Below are 18538 nucleotides of genomic sequence, written 5' to 3' on the forward strand. Positions count from 1 at the left end.
AACGGCATTAGCAGTGGCTTATTGTTAATGTAGCGTTTCATAATCAAACATGTGGAATACCTTTTCCATAATATTGAACTTAATAGGCCATAGCATTATGACCACTAATTGGATGTAATGTAGGCCGTGACTCGTACATGGGTCACTGCTCCAGCCTCTGGTTTCTAAACGTTTCTTAGTTTAACCTTTTCCATTTTGTCGACTTCCCCTAATTAGATGTAATTACTGTCTATATAATAGGGTTATATACATGAGGGTACTCTTGTTATTTTTTCTTTCCATGCTTTAGATGTGCGGAAGGAAACGTAAAGCTAATGAGTTTAACCGCGAAAGATTTTGCTAGACATTCAACCAAATATATCGTGGAAATGTGCGGTAGTAGGTAAAGTCTGTCATAGCACGTAATATTTTATTGCACGATTTTTCAGGAATTTGATATTTCCGTCTCTTAGCTACGCATTCAACCACCCGTTTACAGAAAACAATAGCATGTTAACGCATAATGTTGTCTTAAAACATACATATGTCTAAATTCTGTCTTTAGGTGTTAGGAAGTGGATTCTGTGATTTTTGTCTGTTTTCTGTAATCAAGGAAAATCATAATTATCTGCCACATAAAATTCAAGTTATATCTACTTTTTTTTCTCTATAACATAATGGAAATTCATTATGATTTTTATTGAATTTTTTTTAAGTAATCCAACTGCCCCGTTATAACATGATTTTATTCACACAGCATTGACTCACTTTGGTCTCTCAATGGCCTTCACAATAAAACATTTTTTAGTGTATAAGTTCTAGGGATGTAACGATTAATCGTAAGGCAGTTAAAAATCGATTCATAGGTACCACGGTTCACATCGATGCTCTGAAAATTGAATCGCAGTACTTTTTTTAACCAGCAGAGGGCGCTATATATTAATCCTTCCAGAAGCGGAGGTGACGGGCGGAATCTGCTACTATTTTCTTTCTGGCCGCCATTTACTGTTAAACATGCTCATAAATGATTCTTTACTCCTTTAGCACCGAAAGAATATCTGTAATATTACGTGAATATCTGTAAAAGTCATGTTTTTCTATTAACTCTGTCTGCTAGCATAGCTTCTCTTCTTCACTGGTGGAATAACTGCATGCCAACCGACCACTGGGTTACCAGCGCCCTCTGCTGGTCTAAACAAATATCTGACATAAATACAGTAAAATGACTGTTTTTTTTTTTTTTTTTTGTTTTTTTTTTTAAAAGTCCAATTGTTAAGGCACAAAATACATTTTCAGTTGCACTTTTAAAAAGAAAAAGAACTATTACGCAGTTTTGAATTGTTTATTATAGAACCAGATTTTAAATTAATAGGCTTCTTCATTTTTATTATTCCTTTATGTATTTCATTCAAGATTTATTTTGAGTTAAATTGCATCATTTTGAATAGTTTATCAAGGAATTCTTTTGACAATGAAAAATAAAAGGAAAATAGTACAGTATTTTCCCCCAAAAAATAAAGGAATATTTTTCAGTCATTTGTCAACATTCCCATTTTGTAAAATAAATCGTGAGAAAATCGTATCGTGAACCCAGAATCGTGAATCGAATCGTATCGGGAGTTGAGTGAATCGTTACATCCCTAATAAGTTCCGACTTTTTCTATTAAATATTGAGGGTGCGACTTATACATGTATTTTTAGGAAGGGATCACTATTTAGTGGTGTTTCTCAATGTGATTGATGTAAAGTCTGGAAATTACATTACTAGCTCGCTTAGCTAGCTAGCTAGGTGAAGAATTAGCATTAGCCTCTGTCTTCAATTTGATCCTTTCCAGGAGTTCAAATTCAACACAAACGTGTCACGTGCTGCTAAAATATCCCAACAGAAACAAAGACGTGTGATTGTCGTGCCAAGCAACACACGTCCAAAGATAAAAAAAAAAAAAAGTGTGGGAAGCTACAAAAGATTGACAAATGCATTAAATCCATTATTTGTCAGCGTCAGAGGCGGTAAAATGTCTGACATTTTGGCGTGAGGAGGACCGAGGGCCCGTGACAGGATCGTTTTCTAATGATTGAAATGCAAATGACGGCGAGAGCTTCATTTGTATTCATAAGCCTTATCGGCTCTAATCACTTGCAGGGAGAACAGAACAATGTCCGATCTCCCGTGTGCCAAGGAGAGCGGCGCTCCGAGGCTTTTCCGCATCCAGCAGGCGTCGTCTGAAGGACACAGTTTGATGAAACCCCGCGTTGTTAAAACTGGTTCCCACTCATGTTTTGATGAGCACTCAGTTTACAGTGGTTAATTCCTAATTCCAAAGCCCTCCATTACCTGTAATAATAGTAATAGTCATGTACCACAGCAGGTACTCAAACAGCAGCAGTAATTGTCATCTGTAAATAAATATAACAGTGTAAATGTACTAACAATGTAAGGGCAGACCTGAATACCCATGCTTTCTTTACAAAAAAAAAAATGAAAACATTTTTTTGGAGAAAACAATGATTCAAGAATGAATAAACAAACAAAAAAAATGAATAAATATTTAAATAAACATGTGGAAAAACAAATAAGTGTGAAACAAAATATTTGAAATGATATTAAACACAAACAACAAAATACATATTGACAAATAAAAAAAACAAATGTATGAAGAATTTGAAAAAAAAAAAAAAAATTCTTAAGGTTAAAAAGAACCCCAAAAAACATGTTTGGTTATTATATTTTTGATATTAGAAATTTAAAAACTGAAACATTTTCTCTGTTACATTATTATCAAAGTCAGCTCTAAGGTCAATTCTGCTTTTTTGCATAAATCACTTGTCTCCCACTTCCACGCTTCAAAAATAAGTAAATATATGCTAATATAATGACGTTTTAAATGCAAATCTTTTGACTTGTTTTTTTATCATGTTTGATTGGGTAATCTATGTATACACAAGTATTATGCCACACCTGTTCATAAGGAATTGGGTGCCCAATCCATCATCTTTGGAATAAACCAGCCCCTCTTGTCCAACATCAGTGCCTGACCTCTGAACTAGTGCCAAAACAAGTCGGATAATATTAATTTAATTCATAATCGTAACCTTTTGGTCTAAAAAAAAAAAAAAGTCATGAAATGCTCTGTAGAAGTTTAACCTGCCTGCAAGTATTTTGGAAGCAAGAATGAAGTTAGTTTGCACGTGTGCGTTGCTGCTCTGACGAGGATGTTTTCCCTCGCACACGTTTGGGACGCAAACTAATTAATTACATTAATGAAAGAGCTGTGTGTGTGTGTGTGCGTGTGTGTGTGTCCCTTAGGGAAAAGCTCAAGGCCATTTACGGATCCCTTATAGACAATAATTGCTTTATAACCAATGGCAATACATTTTATTACTTTGCAGAGAAGTTAATGATTGTAAATTGCCAACAGCTTCTAAATAATAACCAAGAAAGCAATTTTAAAAATAGAATAATTATGTAATCAACTTTTCTTTTAATTTGCAGATAAACACAGAAAAATATAATTAATTTGAAAATATTAATTAGCAAACCATTGCCACCTAATATTAAAGGTTGAAGCTGGTAATACTCAGCCCTTCAAAATAAAGCCAACTTTTTTTTGCTGTTGCTAGCACAAAAAAATAAATTCAGTTCAAATGGACCCACAACTTGCTTTTAGGTCCCGACCCAGCAATTATATACCATTGATGTATTGGTTTAACTGGTGACTGTTATAGGTGGTGAAGTGTCACAGCAGAAGTGACGTCAAATAGTTATTTTAGTAAGCACGCACACACATTTTATGATAGTCAAAGACAAACCAGATGGATTTATCTTTTAAAATGGACAGATTTTCAACTGAATTTGTGATCATTTTATTATACAGTGGGGCAACAAAGTATTTAGTCAGCCACTAATTGTCAAAGTTCTGCCACCTGTAATTTTCATCATAGGTAAACCTCAACTATGAGAGACAAAATGAGGAAAAAAGTTCAGAAAATCACATTGTAGGAATTTTAATGAATTTATTTGCAAATTATGGAGGAAAATAAGTATTTGGTCAATAACAAAAGTTCATTTCAATACTTTGTAATGTACCCTTTGTTGGCAATGACAGAGGTCAAACGTTTTCTGTAAGTTTTCACACACTGTTGCTGGTATTTTGGTCCATTCCTCCATGCAGATCTCCTCTAGGGCAGCGATGTTTTGGGGCTGTTGCTGGGCAACACAGACTTTCAACTTCCTCCTAAGATTTTCTATGTGGTTGAGATCTGGAGACTGGCTAGGCCACTCCAGGACCTTGAAATGCTTATGAAGCCACTCCTTCGTTGCCCGGGCGTTGTGTTTGGGATCTTTGTGGTGCTGAACAACCCAGCCACGTTTTTCTTCAATGAAACCACAAAATAATGGGAAAATTACACAATAAGAACAAAAGAGACAAATTACACAAAAAGGACAGTGAAAATACACAATGACAACAAAAAAAGACTAAAACCTTTGCTGTTTCCTGTATTCTTGCTCAGCTATGATGTTTACAGTGGTTGTGTTGATGCGTGTTAGAACCTGCTGCCCTTCTCACACCCATCACAACACCTCCTTTACGGTGCAGTCACTTCCCACTTACTGTCACCTTTATACCTGATGCTGTCTCACCAGCTGTGTTTTCACAGCCATGTTCGTGTCTCAGAGCTGACGTGTTTGCCATGCTGACAGGTGTAGTCAGTGGCAGTAATCACATTCACAAATTAGAGAAGCATGCAAAAGATTGGCATGTACTTTGGACTCATTTATTCATACAGTCATGATACCGGTTAGGACTGGTCATCATGAGATTTAATAATTGATTTAGCTTCACTGTCCATCAAACCACTCAAATCTGAAATATAGCTATTTATGAGGGCCTCAATTTTAATAGAAAATTGTCTGAGGCCAGTGTAGAAATTGAATGAACAGGTTGTATGACATCTGGTTATGACAGAACCGTCCCAAAGAAGGTTCAGGGCAGATTTTTTAATTCTGAAGGCTTACCAAAACCTGGTCATTGGAGATCCCGAGTCAAATCCGTTACCAAATGATTAAAACCCGTCCAATCCTCCACAGGCCACCATGCAGTAGTCTGTTCCAAAACCGTTTAAAATTCACATCCTTTTCCATTTGTGCAAAGATAAGCTGTGAAAATGTCACAAAGCATCTAATTTCACAGAAGGAATTGTCAGCTACAGTTTCTGTTGACATGATTTAAGGCAGTTTTCTGGAGATGCTGCTGTGGCGATTTTGGGAATTAAGCGCGATTTAGCAATTTAATGTACCAGAAAGTCATCAGAGTAAGATTTAAGAGTACGAGAAATTTAAAGCTGGGGTTTGCAATTAGGGATGCTGAGGGAATTGCATTTGGAAGTACAGTACACATCCTAAAGTTCTTCCCTTGGCATTAATGTGATCCAAGGCAGGATCATGAGTATTAGTATTCAATCTTATTGTTCAGCTCTATTTAAATGTGTGATGGGTGCTTGTCAGGATTGCAGCTCTCACAGATATTGGATTTATTTAATGATATGTTATCAGCTTATCTTATTAAAGGTCTCAGACATGCTAACAGTCATGTTTTAGCAGCTAATCTTACAACCTTCAACTCTTATTTTTAGATTTAAAGTCATAAAATAATGACATTTGTTCACGTAACTTGTAGTGGAAACATACGAGGACCTGCTCCCTTTCTTCACAGTTGAGTAAATTGGGTAACGAGCATGCTAGGATCAGTTAGCATGACTCAGTATTTAGCTGGCTAACTTAGCTTCAACTCAACTGTTTTCTTGACTGTAAAAAGCAAGGCGGAAAAATCATGAATTTTTCTTAAAATTCTTTTTTTTGGTTTGTTTTTTTATTTTTTCATTGTGTAAAATTAAATTTCCATAATAATAGACAGAGTAGTTTAATGGTTAGCGCCAGCGCTTAATTTGTAACTCATCCTGAAACACAAGCCGCGTGTTGTTCTGGCAGTAAGAGAGAGACAAAAATGTCACTTAATACATTTTTTGCTAACTAAACGGGCCAATAATATCACATGAACACAAACAACCAATTAACCTGAATGTTTAATGAAAGAATGATGACTCAGCATTAAAGAAGCACGCACAATCGCCCTTTTTCGCTGTCATAATCTGCCATGTTTCAGCACCAAGGACAGCGCACAATACACGCTAATTCAGCCACTCATCACAAAGATCCACCCATAAGGCTGTAGCCCCTCTAATGAATCAGCAGCACAGCAGAAAATGAAAATAAAATGTGTGCTTACCTGTATATTTATTATAAACAGCCAAAAAATAAAGAAAAAAAAACATCCATGGAGTAAGTAAGTAAATTTAATTTCTATAGTGCAGATAAAATCACAATGTGCTGTACAAACAAAGGTAAAACTAAAACAACAGCAGCAACATCCCGAAAGGATAATAAAACACAAGAGAATTTAAAACAGCAGCAGGAACGTCATAAAAAAAAGATAAAAGTGAAAAGCAATTTAACCTTTGTGTCCTCACAACTTTCTTACATATTTCACAGCCGAGGCCTGCCTTGTCTTTCATAAGCCTAGAGTAGCTTTGTTGCTCTATATGTCCATAACACAACTTCTCTTCTTTGTCCCCAAGTCCTCCTCATGTCCTGTCTGTTGGAGGCAGGTGCTCCTGCTTTAGCATGTGTTGCTACTCGCTCCGCTAACTGCTGCTACTCGCTACGCTAACTGCTGCTGGGCTGCTGCTTTTTTTTCGAGAAGGGTCTAGTTGCAGCCGCAGCCGCTACAAACCATGCTCCGTACAAAAACCACGCCCCCTACAAAATATGCCATGTGGATCCCCCTGAGCCAATACCTGCAGATGAACCTTTCTACTAACCCAAACCGCTACTGCCTCCACTGTTCTGGCAAATTTGAAGAACTTTGCAATACTTACTTTCCTTTTTTACTAACTCTAACTGCTACCTCTTCCACTTCCTGGTTAAATTCAAGGTTACATTGAAAAATTGCTTGCGTTGGCGTGGTTTGTAGGGGGCGTTGCTTGTACTGTACCCACGGCTGCAGTTGGATATACTTGCTTTTTTCCGCGATTTCCACTAAAAAAACTCAGCCTTCTTTACCCCAGGCTTAGCTTAAGTTATTGGCTTAAAATTCAACTACCTTTTTTCTTTTTTTTGCCATTTTCTACTGTCTAATTTTGCGCAAAATCACACTTTAGACATAGCGTGGGTGTGGTCTGACTTTCCCCTCTCTTCCTCACTCGCGCTCAGTTTTTACATTCAATTTTGTGTGTTCAGTGAAATTTCCAGTGATTTCAACTCAATAAAAGACGCAGCTGTCCAAATGTAATACTTCAAAATGTAATCAAAACACCTAAAAGCAAACAAGGTGCTAAAAAAATGAATGATGTGATACTGAATCCAATCAAATCAGTGCCGGTCCAAATGTGGGAGGGGCTGGATCTGTCCCCGGCAGGATCCGACCCATATTAAGCTCTGGTTAGCACACTGTTGACTTTTCTCCCACAGTCCAAAAACATGGACGCTATGTTAAATTTATCAATCCCTCATTTGACCTGCAAAGTAAATATGGTTTGTTGAAGTAACATTGAGAGAATGAAAGCTCACACAAAGGTTATTGTTTGCTAGCATTTCTGTTTTGCTTGCATAGCTTGATTCATAACTAGCGGCATTTAATAGTCAAGAATTTGTGACCTTTTTGACCCAATGTTAGGAACTTTGGTCCTATTTGGTAATGACATTGTATCTGCATACATCTTTAAAAAAAAAACTTTATTATTTGAAGATACAACACCAGCCTATACAATGACGGTCCTGTTTTGTTTGAGTTGGCTCTGTTTTCAGAATCAGATATACTTTATTTATCCCGGGGGGAAAATGCTTAAACGAGTCAGCTCTTGATAATCTCTAAATTCTTCTGTTTTTCTTTCAGGATTATCATTTAACCTGGATCCTCTGTAAACCAACTGACCTGGTTAGACGGGGCCACTGATCTCCATGCAAAGTCTCGACATGGGGATCCCTGAGAATGGTGCCTTGTTTGGCTGGGGTTCATCTGCTCAACTGGTTGCCTGATTACGAGCATCTCAGTGGAGGGGTGGTGGGATTCTGCCCACTGTTAGGTGGACTTTAACCCAGCTTACCAGGCGACTCACCTTCTGCACATTAGGATCATGCCAGGCCCTTCATGGATGTGCCGCTCTTTGGCCAAGGCCAGCGTTCTGCTGTGGATGGGGATGTTGTCCGTTTGTGAGTCTGCAGCCCAGCATTACCCTGTGGTTACCACCAATTATGGAAAAATACGAGGAGTGAAAGTGACTTTACCCAATGAAATACTGGGACCAGTGGAGCAGTACTTGGGGATCCCGTATGCGTTGGCGCCGACTGGGGAGAGGAGGTTCCAGGCACCTGAGCCCCCCATGTCCTGGCCGGGCATCAGGAATGCCACTCAGTTTGCGCCGGTTTGTCCTCAGTTCTTGGAGGATCGGTTTTTACTCAACGATATGATGCCTGTGTGGTTCACGGCCAACTTGGATACAGTGGTGACCTACGTGCAGGAGCAAAACGAGGACTGCCTTTACATGAACGTCTACGTTCCCACAGAGGACGGTAAGTCAACACTTTTATCTTGCTGTGTTCTGCTATTTCTAATATAAGTTGGACTCATTATGACTATCAGTCAATATATCTTCTGGAGTCTGTGGCCGACCTCTGGACTCAAGGTGAGGGACACCTTGGCAAGGGCAGAGCAGCAGTTTTAAATGTTGGGGTTTAGGAGCAGAAATGACATCATTGTCTAGTAGTGAAAGTGGTATTTATGTCAGTTTGTTTTAGGGTGAAACACATGTTTTTAATATGGTCCTATTTACAAGACTGCTTTTTTGCTAGTTTAGTGACGCACTTTAATACGCTAGGTTTACTCATCGAGTTAAGTTCCTTCTTAAACCGTTTTGTCCCACATTCATTTGCCTAAGTGTTCTTGGTTTGGTATAAACTAAACTGACCAACTATCAAAGCTGACCAGCTATTCCCTGTCAAATCTCAAAACATGTCTAGAATTCTTTTGATTTATGTTCAATTTTTACCTCCGCCAAAGACCTAATGTTTTCACTGGTGTCGTGTGTGGATGTTTGTTAACAGGACATCTCACAAAGATTGAAATGAAATTTGGTGAGCTGGTAGACAATGTCAAAAGGAAGAATTGGTGTCATTTTGAAGATGGTTTGGAAGATACTGAAGATACAGTTTCCAGAAAAGGGTTTTTGAGCAATCATATTTCAAAAAGTTATGAACTCGTTTCTACTCTTTAGTTGCGCCTTTGGCGTATTTTTAATCTAAATGCTATTTCTAGACTTTCAATGGGAGTGGAAATACAAAGAGTTCACCTGATGTGACGACGATTGGCTGAAATCTCCAAAATGGCGCTGCCCACATAATGATAACGCGCTTCACCTTTCGCGGCCTCTGTGTTTCGCAGATATTTTTTTTTTACAGTGCAATTTTGGATGCATTTTTTTTACCGCGTATTTGTAACCAAGTTTTATTATTCAGCTTTAGCATTTATAAAGTGCAATCATATGATGGGTTGCATATTGTTAAACCACCTCTTGCTTTTTGTGTGAAGGAGTGTTTTTTTGTACTGAAAGCACAGCAGCACAGTTAAACCAAGGATGGGTTTATCCGTATTTTTATCTTTCATGGTCTGTTCCTTGCTCCGGGTGGAGCAGCGTGTCATCGTAAATAAAAGCCGTTTCCACAGACTGTAATTACCAGAGTGCTCTTCAATGTCCCCTTGATTGTGCCATCAGCGAGCAATAGTTTGTCCAAAGAAGAGGAAATGCAGAGATCGTTTGTCAAATTGTTGAGAGTTGTGGCGACCCTCTGTGCTTGATGTTACCACTGATAACATCTCTGCTAGCTAGTGATGTATGTATGTATCGGCTGGAGCGAGAGCATCTCGCAAAGACTTGACGTGTGTGTGTGTGTGTGTGTGGCTTTAACCCGGTGAGGTGGTCATGTGTAGCAGAGCAGCTCTACCTCTAGAGGAGATAGATGTGTGCGTGCGTGTGTGTCTGGAGGAGATCTTTGACAGTGCTGTGCTAAATTTAGACCTAACTCCTGAGTATACGGTAGATTAAAGAGTGCAGGAGGGGATCGTCTCACAATCCTGTGTTGATGCACAGTTTGGGGGCTTTTCTAAAATGATTTAATGTCTCTCTTCACCCGCCCACTCAAGAACAGGTTGTGTACTCGAGGAGCCATCCGCACTCTGGGTTTTATTACTTGTTTTGATGAAAACACCATCAGTGTTTTTGATGCTTTTTTTTCAGGCCATGAACACCTTTTTGCATTGCTTTGTTGTTCTTTCTAAAGACATTGTAAGTTTGAGGTTAGATTAAAGGCATTTTAATACAAGTTTAGTCACCTATTCTTGGTACTGCTACATCTAGAACTGTGTCAAACTTGTGGCCCGGAGGCCAATTCTGGCCCTTTGGAGCATCCAGTTTGGCCTGCAAGAGAAAGTAAAAATTACAGAGAAAACATGAATCATTGTGTAAATGAAACTCAACAATATTTACAGGTGCTCACAGTTTTCCCAGTGCTTATATTGCATAATTGCAGTCATTTTTAATGTTAAACAGTTGGAAAAACTCAAAATTCTTACAAAATCCTTACATTTTCTTAAAATAATGACACATTTTCCTTCATTAATTAGAAATTGGTCACAAAATCTAGGAAATATAATGTCGGGACTGATCTATCACTTATTGCTTGGCTATCGTTGGTTTCTTATATATTTTATATTTTATAAATACGTAGAAGTGCAAACTAGGGTACAATAATGTTGAAATGACTTGTTATCCCACATAAAATGTGTGGCCCACTTGAGATCAAACTGCTGATCTAAAATGAGTTTGACATTCCTGGTCTAAATCATTTATGCAACTCTTCAATGGTGCACAATAACGTTCACATTTTCTATGATTGCAGAAAATGCAGAATTCCCATTCTGAAATAATAAAAATAGAATCTAATAATACTATTTATTTAGTTAAAATCAGACCCCAGTATGACATGGAAATGCCTCACATGCATGTTTTGAGTCGGTATCTTGCAGTTGCAGGCTATTTTCCCCTGGAAAACGGGTGAATAAATGTGTAGCAAGGATTGTAGAAAGCAGATGAAAAGGTCTAATGTGGCAATTTTCCACAAATGATTCAACAAAATCACCCTAAATTATAGAAAATACGCCATTCCTTCCTTGGATAGTGTTGGTGCCTAACAAACTGTTATATACAGAAGTGCAAACTCAGGCGTAATACTGTAATGTGAATTTCTCTTTTACCTCCACCTGAAATCTGCATCCCACTTGAAGTCAAACTGCTTTTTGTTACAGATTTTCATAGATCTGTTTCTTGGAGAATGAATAGCTCTTTGTCTCTCATAATTTTAGAAATAGTCTCTTTACTTGAGGTTTGAATAATTATCCTCATTCTACTCTCCGTGTGAGTCCTTCCCTGACTTTTTGATCATGTTGAAGATGCCCTGTTTTGGAAAAGCCTCAAGCTTTCAGACTTTTTTCAGTATTTCTAACCTGTTACCCAGAACAACATCATCTTATCCACGATTGTTTAACAGCTCCTCAAACTGGAAGAGAAACCAAGGGGGGGGTGTAATGCAGGACATCATGGCCTGGAAACCCAAAAAAAAGCCCACAGATGAGTCTCAACACGCTCCTTCATAATTGATCAGCAGAAGTGTTAAAAGCACTGTTTCGGCGCGTGTTCTATATTCGTCTGCTTCCAACACTCTGCACAGCGGCTCCATCCCATTACACAACAGGGCTTTGGAGAATGCAGTCACACCAGATCGTGTTTAAAAAGCAAGCCCCGCCCAGCATCCCTTCTGCAGTGTTACTTTCAGTTAAATCCATCACATTCATCTCTTTTAAACCAAAGAGACAAATGGGCAAAGAACAAAAGAGGACCAGAAAATTAGTCAGTGGGGATCGACACGCTTAGGGTCTGCGATTTTTCAGATTTTCCAATAGAAAAAGCAGAAAATTTACTGAAACCATGTCGAAAGTGCCCAATAGGGATTAAGATAAATATTGTGGATATTTGTATTTTTTTAGAATTCAGAAAGGTACGCTCAATCCTCTGCAAATCTCACCAGCCTGAGTGTGACCGCATAGTCCTGCAAGGTTTCCTAGCACAAGTTTTTGCGCAATATTTGACAAGTCTGTTTATTTACTTATTATATATTTAACCACCCGTTTGATGGGAAATATTGTTCGAAACACAAAATATTCTTCTAAAACATGTAGTTGAGGGTATATTTTGTGTCATAGAACTATTTCCGTTTCAGGAAGTTTATTTCGTGAGTGTCGCCGGCTTTTTGAAATCACTTAAAATTGGACCAACATACTGTATTTAGCCATGTTTGGCTGTCGTTCATCTTTATATCCTGCATTTTCCTCAAAGTTGTTTTGTACAGAAAGCTATCTATAATGCCAAGAAGGTGTGCGTGTGTGTGTGTGTGTGTGTGGAGCAAAGATCTCCCCAACACGGTGTCTGTTTGACCTCAAACTTTGTCAACTGCTTCCAAATACCCTGAGTGTGTGCATCCGTTATTTTGGAGGAATTTGGTGTTGCAAAACGTTCAAAACGCTCATTTTAAGATTAACTGTGTCGCAATTTGTTTGGGTTTAAAAAAAAAAAAAAATGTTTTTGTACTGCTAAAATGTATTTAAGTTAATATTTCATGGTTATTTAAAATTACTCCCAAACTTCTTTTAAATCGCAGGTCACGGACTCCACTTCCATATCACAAACTATCTGCGTCTTCAGACAGAGGAATGTAAGTTGTTTGTGAGCGGATGGGTCCACAACACGGCTCCACTATGATTAACCTTTGTCCTGCGCAATGGTGTTTTTCCTTATATGATTCTATGTGTTAGGATACTAGCAGTAAACACACACCCACTCAGGGCTGATGCGCGTGCAAGTGAGAGTTCCGGGATGTACATGATGAACGCACACAGTGCCGTTTAGAGAGAGAGTTGAGCTCTCTAATTTTACCCACTGCTGTACCTTCATTAATACAAATTGATCCGTATATTTAATGACATTCATGTAAAAGATAATTAAACACACACACATACTCTCCTTTCTGACACGCACACACACACTCGCACACACACACACACCCACACACGATGACATTTAATTGATGGTTCTCATTTGCCAAATCTATTTTTGTAATTATCAAAGTTCAAAGGTCAGATCTTTTTTCATCCGTTTGTAAATTGCATTATTCAATCATTGATTTGAATTGGCATCTTTAAGAGGGAAATAAAGCTAAAAATGCATTAAATTTTGAGAAAAAAGGTTAAAGAGAAACTGTATATATATATATTTTTTTTTAATAATTGTGTGTATTTTTCTTTTTTGTTTTGTAGGTTTTTTGAGTTTTGCAGTTATTTTCTGTTTTTGTCTTGGTGTTTTTTTTCAGTCATTTTGTATAATTTAATCAATTCATTTTGTGTATGGTGGTGTCGTTTAGCATATTTTTGGTGTCATTTTGTGTTTTTTTTGGTAGGTTTTGAACCAATTTTTTTTTTTTTTTTGCAATTTTTTGTTTTGTTTTTGTTTGTTTATTTTGGAGTTATTTGTGTAATTGTTTTTATGTTTTTGGAGTCATTTTTGTTATTTTCTTCCTCTTTTTGTGGGTTTTTGGAGTCATTTTATCTATTTTTCTTGTCATGTTGTGTTTTTTCAGCCATTGTATGTATTTTGTCTTATGCAATTTTGAAGTTATTTGTGTCGTACACTTGTTTTCGGGTTTTGTTTTTATTATTAATTTTGTGTAGTTTCTTTTTTCGCTTTTTTTTTGTGTATTTTAAGGTTTTTGTTGTTTTTACTGCACATATTTTTTTTAAATTCACTTTGTGTATGTTCTTTTGTGTTTTTGAGTCATTTTGTGAAACTTGAGCCATTCTGTAGGTTTTTGTTTTTTTTGTTTGTGTGGTATTAGTTATTTGTGTTTTTTTGTGTAGTTTTGGAGTCATTTTTTTTTCTTATCATTTCTTATTTTGTTGTAATTCTGTGTTTTAAGCGTGTGTTTTTTGTGTTATTGATGCTTTTTTGTAGTTGTTTTGTGTATGTGTTTTGGGAGCTGCACTAAATGAAAATAAAGGCAGGTCCACAGGCTAACGGTTACCCATGTCTGCAATAACTAATTTGATGTGTTGACTTTGTCTCCAATTTCTCCAAATGTCAGTCTGCACTTTTTGTTGCTCTGAATACAGAAATAATGCAGAAGTCTACTGACCCAATGTGCTGACAACATGAGTAATGTCAATGCTTTGGACTCATTTACGACCGTTGCGTCAATATGCTATCCCAGCTAATGCATTAACTTAGATGATGTGGGTGTGAAGCGTGGAATATAATACTTCACGGTGGATCAAGCAGCACAGTTTCCAACCAAAAAGCATTGTGACATTAATATTATACGACGTTGGGTGTGCATGTTTATCCATCTGTACAGATTCTGATTTATCAGAGTGTGTATGTTTGACGTGCGTGTGTTTAAGTGTGCACCGGGAGCAGATGTGGGCTTTCACGCTCGACTGGGTTACGTTAACAGGGCACTAGTCTGTGTTTGTGCAGCTTGCTCTGTCAGTGAGCAGCGATAATGTGCAAACACTCCACCATCCCGACCACGCTGCCACATTATGGGCCTGTTGAGACCTATTCTCCACTATTTGCTGATCAGTGAATGCCACAGCTCACATTACGGAGGCGGAATGATACGTTAGGAACCGTGTTGGAGCTCAAGGACTGGTGCGGCGCTCGGCTAATGGGCCTCGTTTTCCAAATCTCTCAGTAGTTTCGAGACCACTTCATCCCCTCGCAGTAGTTTCATCTATAGTACTCGCGTGTCCTCGTTTGAGGATACACTCAAGTTTATGTAAGTGCACACAACGGTGCAGTATAAAGACAGCAGTGTAAGGTTGAAGCTAGCAATATAGCCTCGCCAGAAAAGGACAGCACAGCACATACAATATGTTGACCTGAAAAAGCGTTCATCTAACCATCCTCTGGATATATTAGTCTAATCTTTTAGAGCTGTTTCTAGCTCCGTGGGGGCCCAAAGTTAGCATCTACCTGTACATGCTAAATCAGGGGTGTCGAACTTATTATACTTCAGGGGCCAAATACGCATAAGTTTGACCTCAAGTGGGCCACAGACCCACAATTTTAACATTTGTGCTACTTTGCAATTTCATGTATAAATGATATAAAAGTAGTATATAAGGCACCGACAATATCCAAGCAATAAGTGACAGGTAGGGACTGTTTTTATTGAATTTGGGGACTTTTTGTTAAATAATTTGAGGATTGAGCAGGATTTTTTGGAAAAATTCGGGTCATTTCAACAATTTGAGGATAAAAATGAACCCCTTTCACTGCATTTGTGACAAATTTAATGAAACTCAAGTTCTACTGTACTTCCAAATAAATTGGTGGATATTTATTTAGTAAGTCATTTTTGGTATTTGTGCTCATTTTGCATTTGGTGGGTTTTTAGAGTCATTTTATTTATTTTTCTTGTCATATTGTGTTCTTAAACCATGTTTTGTCTTGTGTGATTTTGAAGTTATTTGTGTTGTATACTTGTTTTTTTTTTATTTTTTATTTTTTATTTATTTTTTAATAATTTTGTGTAGTTTCTTTTTTTTCTTTTGTGTCATTTTGTGTTTTTTGTAGGTTTTTGTTGTTTTTACTGCACATCACTTGAATAGAAATATTTATATACCATAAAATCGGCCAATTTGTGGTAATCCCACGGTTTGAAAGTTGGACCACGATTTTGTGTGATTTTAAGCGACTACTGTGTTACTTAAAGCATCAGATTCTTGAGGTAATGATGTGGTAATGATGAGGCCACTTTTTGCTCAGTGGATTTACATATTTAGGCAGTTGAGTAAGGGTGTTGAGTATTCTGCTAGATGTTCTTGTATGGTTAGCAAACTTGGCTAATGAAAAAGACTGTTTCCATTAAGAGTGAATTTTCCTACTGCCTTCCCAGTGCTGACTTGCATTTTATCACTGGGGCAATGGAGCAGAATTATGATTATCATCACAATTATGATCTCTTCAGCGGGGTTATATGGACCCCACCATGGCTGTAATGATTTTTCAACCACTTGGTGAAGCTGTTGGCGAACATAAATAGCGGGCAGATGTCCTGTCACACGGCTCGTACTTCTCTAACGTCTTCATTCATATGCGCCTGTTAGCCTAGCTTATTTGCTGCTGTCTCATTACTTGAGAAGCCTCTAGATGTTGTGTAGGATTGTAGTCCCATGACCAGGTTTTTCCTTCGGTTTGGAGTCTTAATAAAGATTACAGTTTGTTCATTGTAATGTACTTACTAACATTATGGAATGGGACTCCCTTTTGATAAATGGAGTTCTGTTGAGTTTACACACTCCAGGTGGTGATATGCACCTATTCAAGTTGGTTGCAACACGCCAGCAATACCCAATAAAGAAGGAAGACCTTTAGATTTTCAGTTGCCTGTCATTGCCTTAATTTTTTTAATTTCTGATGTATTTTTACCTTTAGTATAAAAACCAGTAAATGTTGGTGGGGTAAACCAAAGATGTAGAAACACAGAATAGACACGTTCAATATGCAACCTTTCCAACAAATAATTAAAAATTATGTGTTTTTGTTGAAAATCGTAGAATATATATACAGTTTTCCCATATTATAAGTTGCACCACTATGTTGGCAGCTTTTCAAGAAATGCACTATTTTCCTGGAAGAAGAAAAGTCACTCTGGGCTATAAGTCGAATGTTTAACTGCTTTGAATTGGTTTGGTGCAATGCTATCTAGCACCTTTTTTAGCCAATTGAGTGCCCTTTATACATGGTACTTCATTGGATGAAGAAGGTGCCAAACATCAATTAGCTTTTTACGGATGTTTATTTACTGTAATCAGGCTACTGCGGCTAGCCTGCTATGTTAACCGTCCGACAGCTCTACGAACACGATCCGTAATGAACTAACTAGATGCTGTTACAGGCTGAAAAATCCACATTTAAGTCACATTCTCAATTTCAAATTAAAAAAGTAGCGACTTACACCTGCGCTGCTATTGTTGCTGTTATAATAAAGGCAGCGCAGCAGTCGACCAATGATTTTCTTTATTGCTGTGCATTGTTTTTGTTGTCCTCTCGCTGTACAAGAATTATTCAAAGTTGTTGAGCAAAAGTAAATGACTTTGCTTCTGAGGGGGTTTGGAGGTGTAACGTGTGAGGGAGGCGGGTTGTTACGCCCCTATTACAATATAGGGGTACATTGATTAAGTGATCACTATCTGTGTAAAATGTGATAAACTAGAGCTGGGCGTTGCACAAAATCATTACTGTTTACCTCCAGGTCACACCCAATATCTGGATCAGCTTGGCTGGTTAGGAGGCAGTAATATGTATTGGATATGGATATGGATTTTCACAGGCGCTACACAATGATACAGATGGTACAGAGACTGGATATTTAGTTAAGAAGAAATGTCATCATCGAGTGGCTACAGCCTATTTCTCTCTCTTTATTGTCTCTTTCTTTGGATAATTTGAGAAGTCCTCAACCTATTTGTAGCAGGAATCACAATCAGTAGCAATAAAGTCACTCAGGTAGAGCAGCTCTTTGATGAAGTTATTCAGGCAACGTTTATTAGCTTCATTGAGATAACAGTTGCCTCTGATTGGTGAAGATTTGCATTGTTCACACAAACCTGCTATTTTGTTCAGCTGAGTAAATCAGTGCACCTTGGACCGAATAAAACTATTCTTGCAAAGAAATGTGAATGTCTTCCTGAATCTTGACCCCATTAAAAGTCAGAATTAAAGAACAGGCTGTGCTGTTTCTAAAAGGGTCGGCAATGTCACAAGGCGGAGCTTATGCTCTTTTTTTTGTTTCCTAAATGATAAGAAGACTTGATTTATATAGTGATTTGAACGCCACAGAAGAAGCATCTTACACTATACACAGGGTTGGAGCTGCTGTCCAAGGTTCTAGTCTACCATTGGAAACAACTTAGAGTTTGGTGCCTTGCTCAAGGACACTTCCACACATGTAGGGCCTCTGCTTTAAAATTTCTAATTTTCTAAAATTCCGTTCCAGGATATACATACTTCCATATGAATTCCTTTTTCACGGCTTTCCTTTTTTTAAAGTAATTACTTGGGTGGGACGATACTGATAATTATGCAATGTTTTTGGCAAAATTGTGCCTTCTATTTCTATCTTTAGCTCTGGACATACTTATGCACTTACTCTAGGTATGATCTTTTCAACTGAATAGGAATATAAGAAATAAAAACAAACCATAAAACTGTGGTGTGTGGTAAATTATGTGGATTTCAAAAAAATCTTTCCCCCTCTTGTAATACCACTTGTATCCTTGACGATACATCTTGTTTTAATATTGCAATGTCGATTACACAATGTATTCTTCCACCT

General features: G+C 37.7%; 1 protein-coding gene across 1 annotated transcript in view; it reads left to right on the top strand.

Moving 5' to 3' along the window:
- The window catches only part of nlgn4xa (neuroligin 4 X-linked a), a 105832-nt gene that overhangs the window by 30440 nt on the left and 56854 nt on the right, over nucleotides 1-18538 (top strand). The window contains exon 2 of the mRNA XM_028472427.1: nucleotides 7932-8608. Coding sequence (XP_028328228.1) covers nucleotides 8173-8608 — 436 coding nt within the window. The 5' untranslated portion in view covers nucleotides 7932-8172. The remainder of the gene's footprint in view (nucleotides 1-7931; nucleotides 8609-18538) is intronic.

This window comes from Gouania willdenowi, chromosome 2 (genome assembly GCF_900634775.1).
Source record: "Gouania willdenowi chromosome 2, fGouWil2.1, whole genome shotgun sequence".
In the NCBI taxonomy this organism is placed as follows: domain Eukaryota; kingdom Metazoa; phylum Chordata; class Actinopteri; order Blenniiformes; family Gobiesocidae; genus Gouania; species Gouania willdenowi.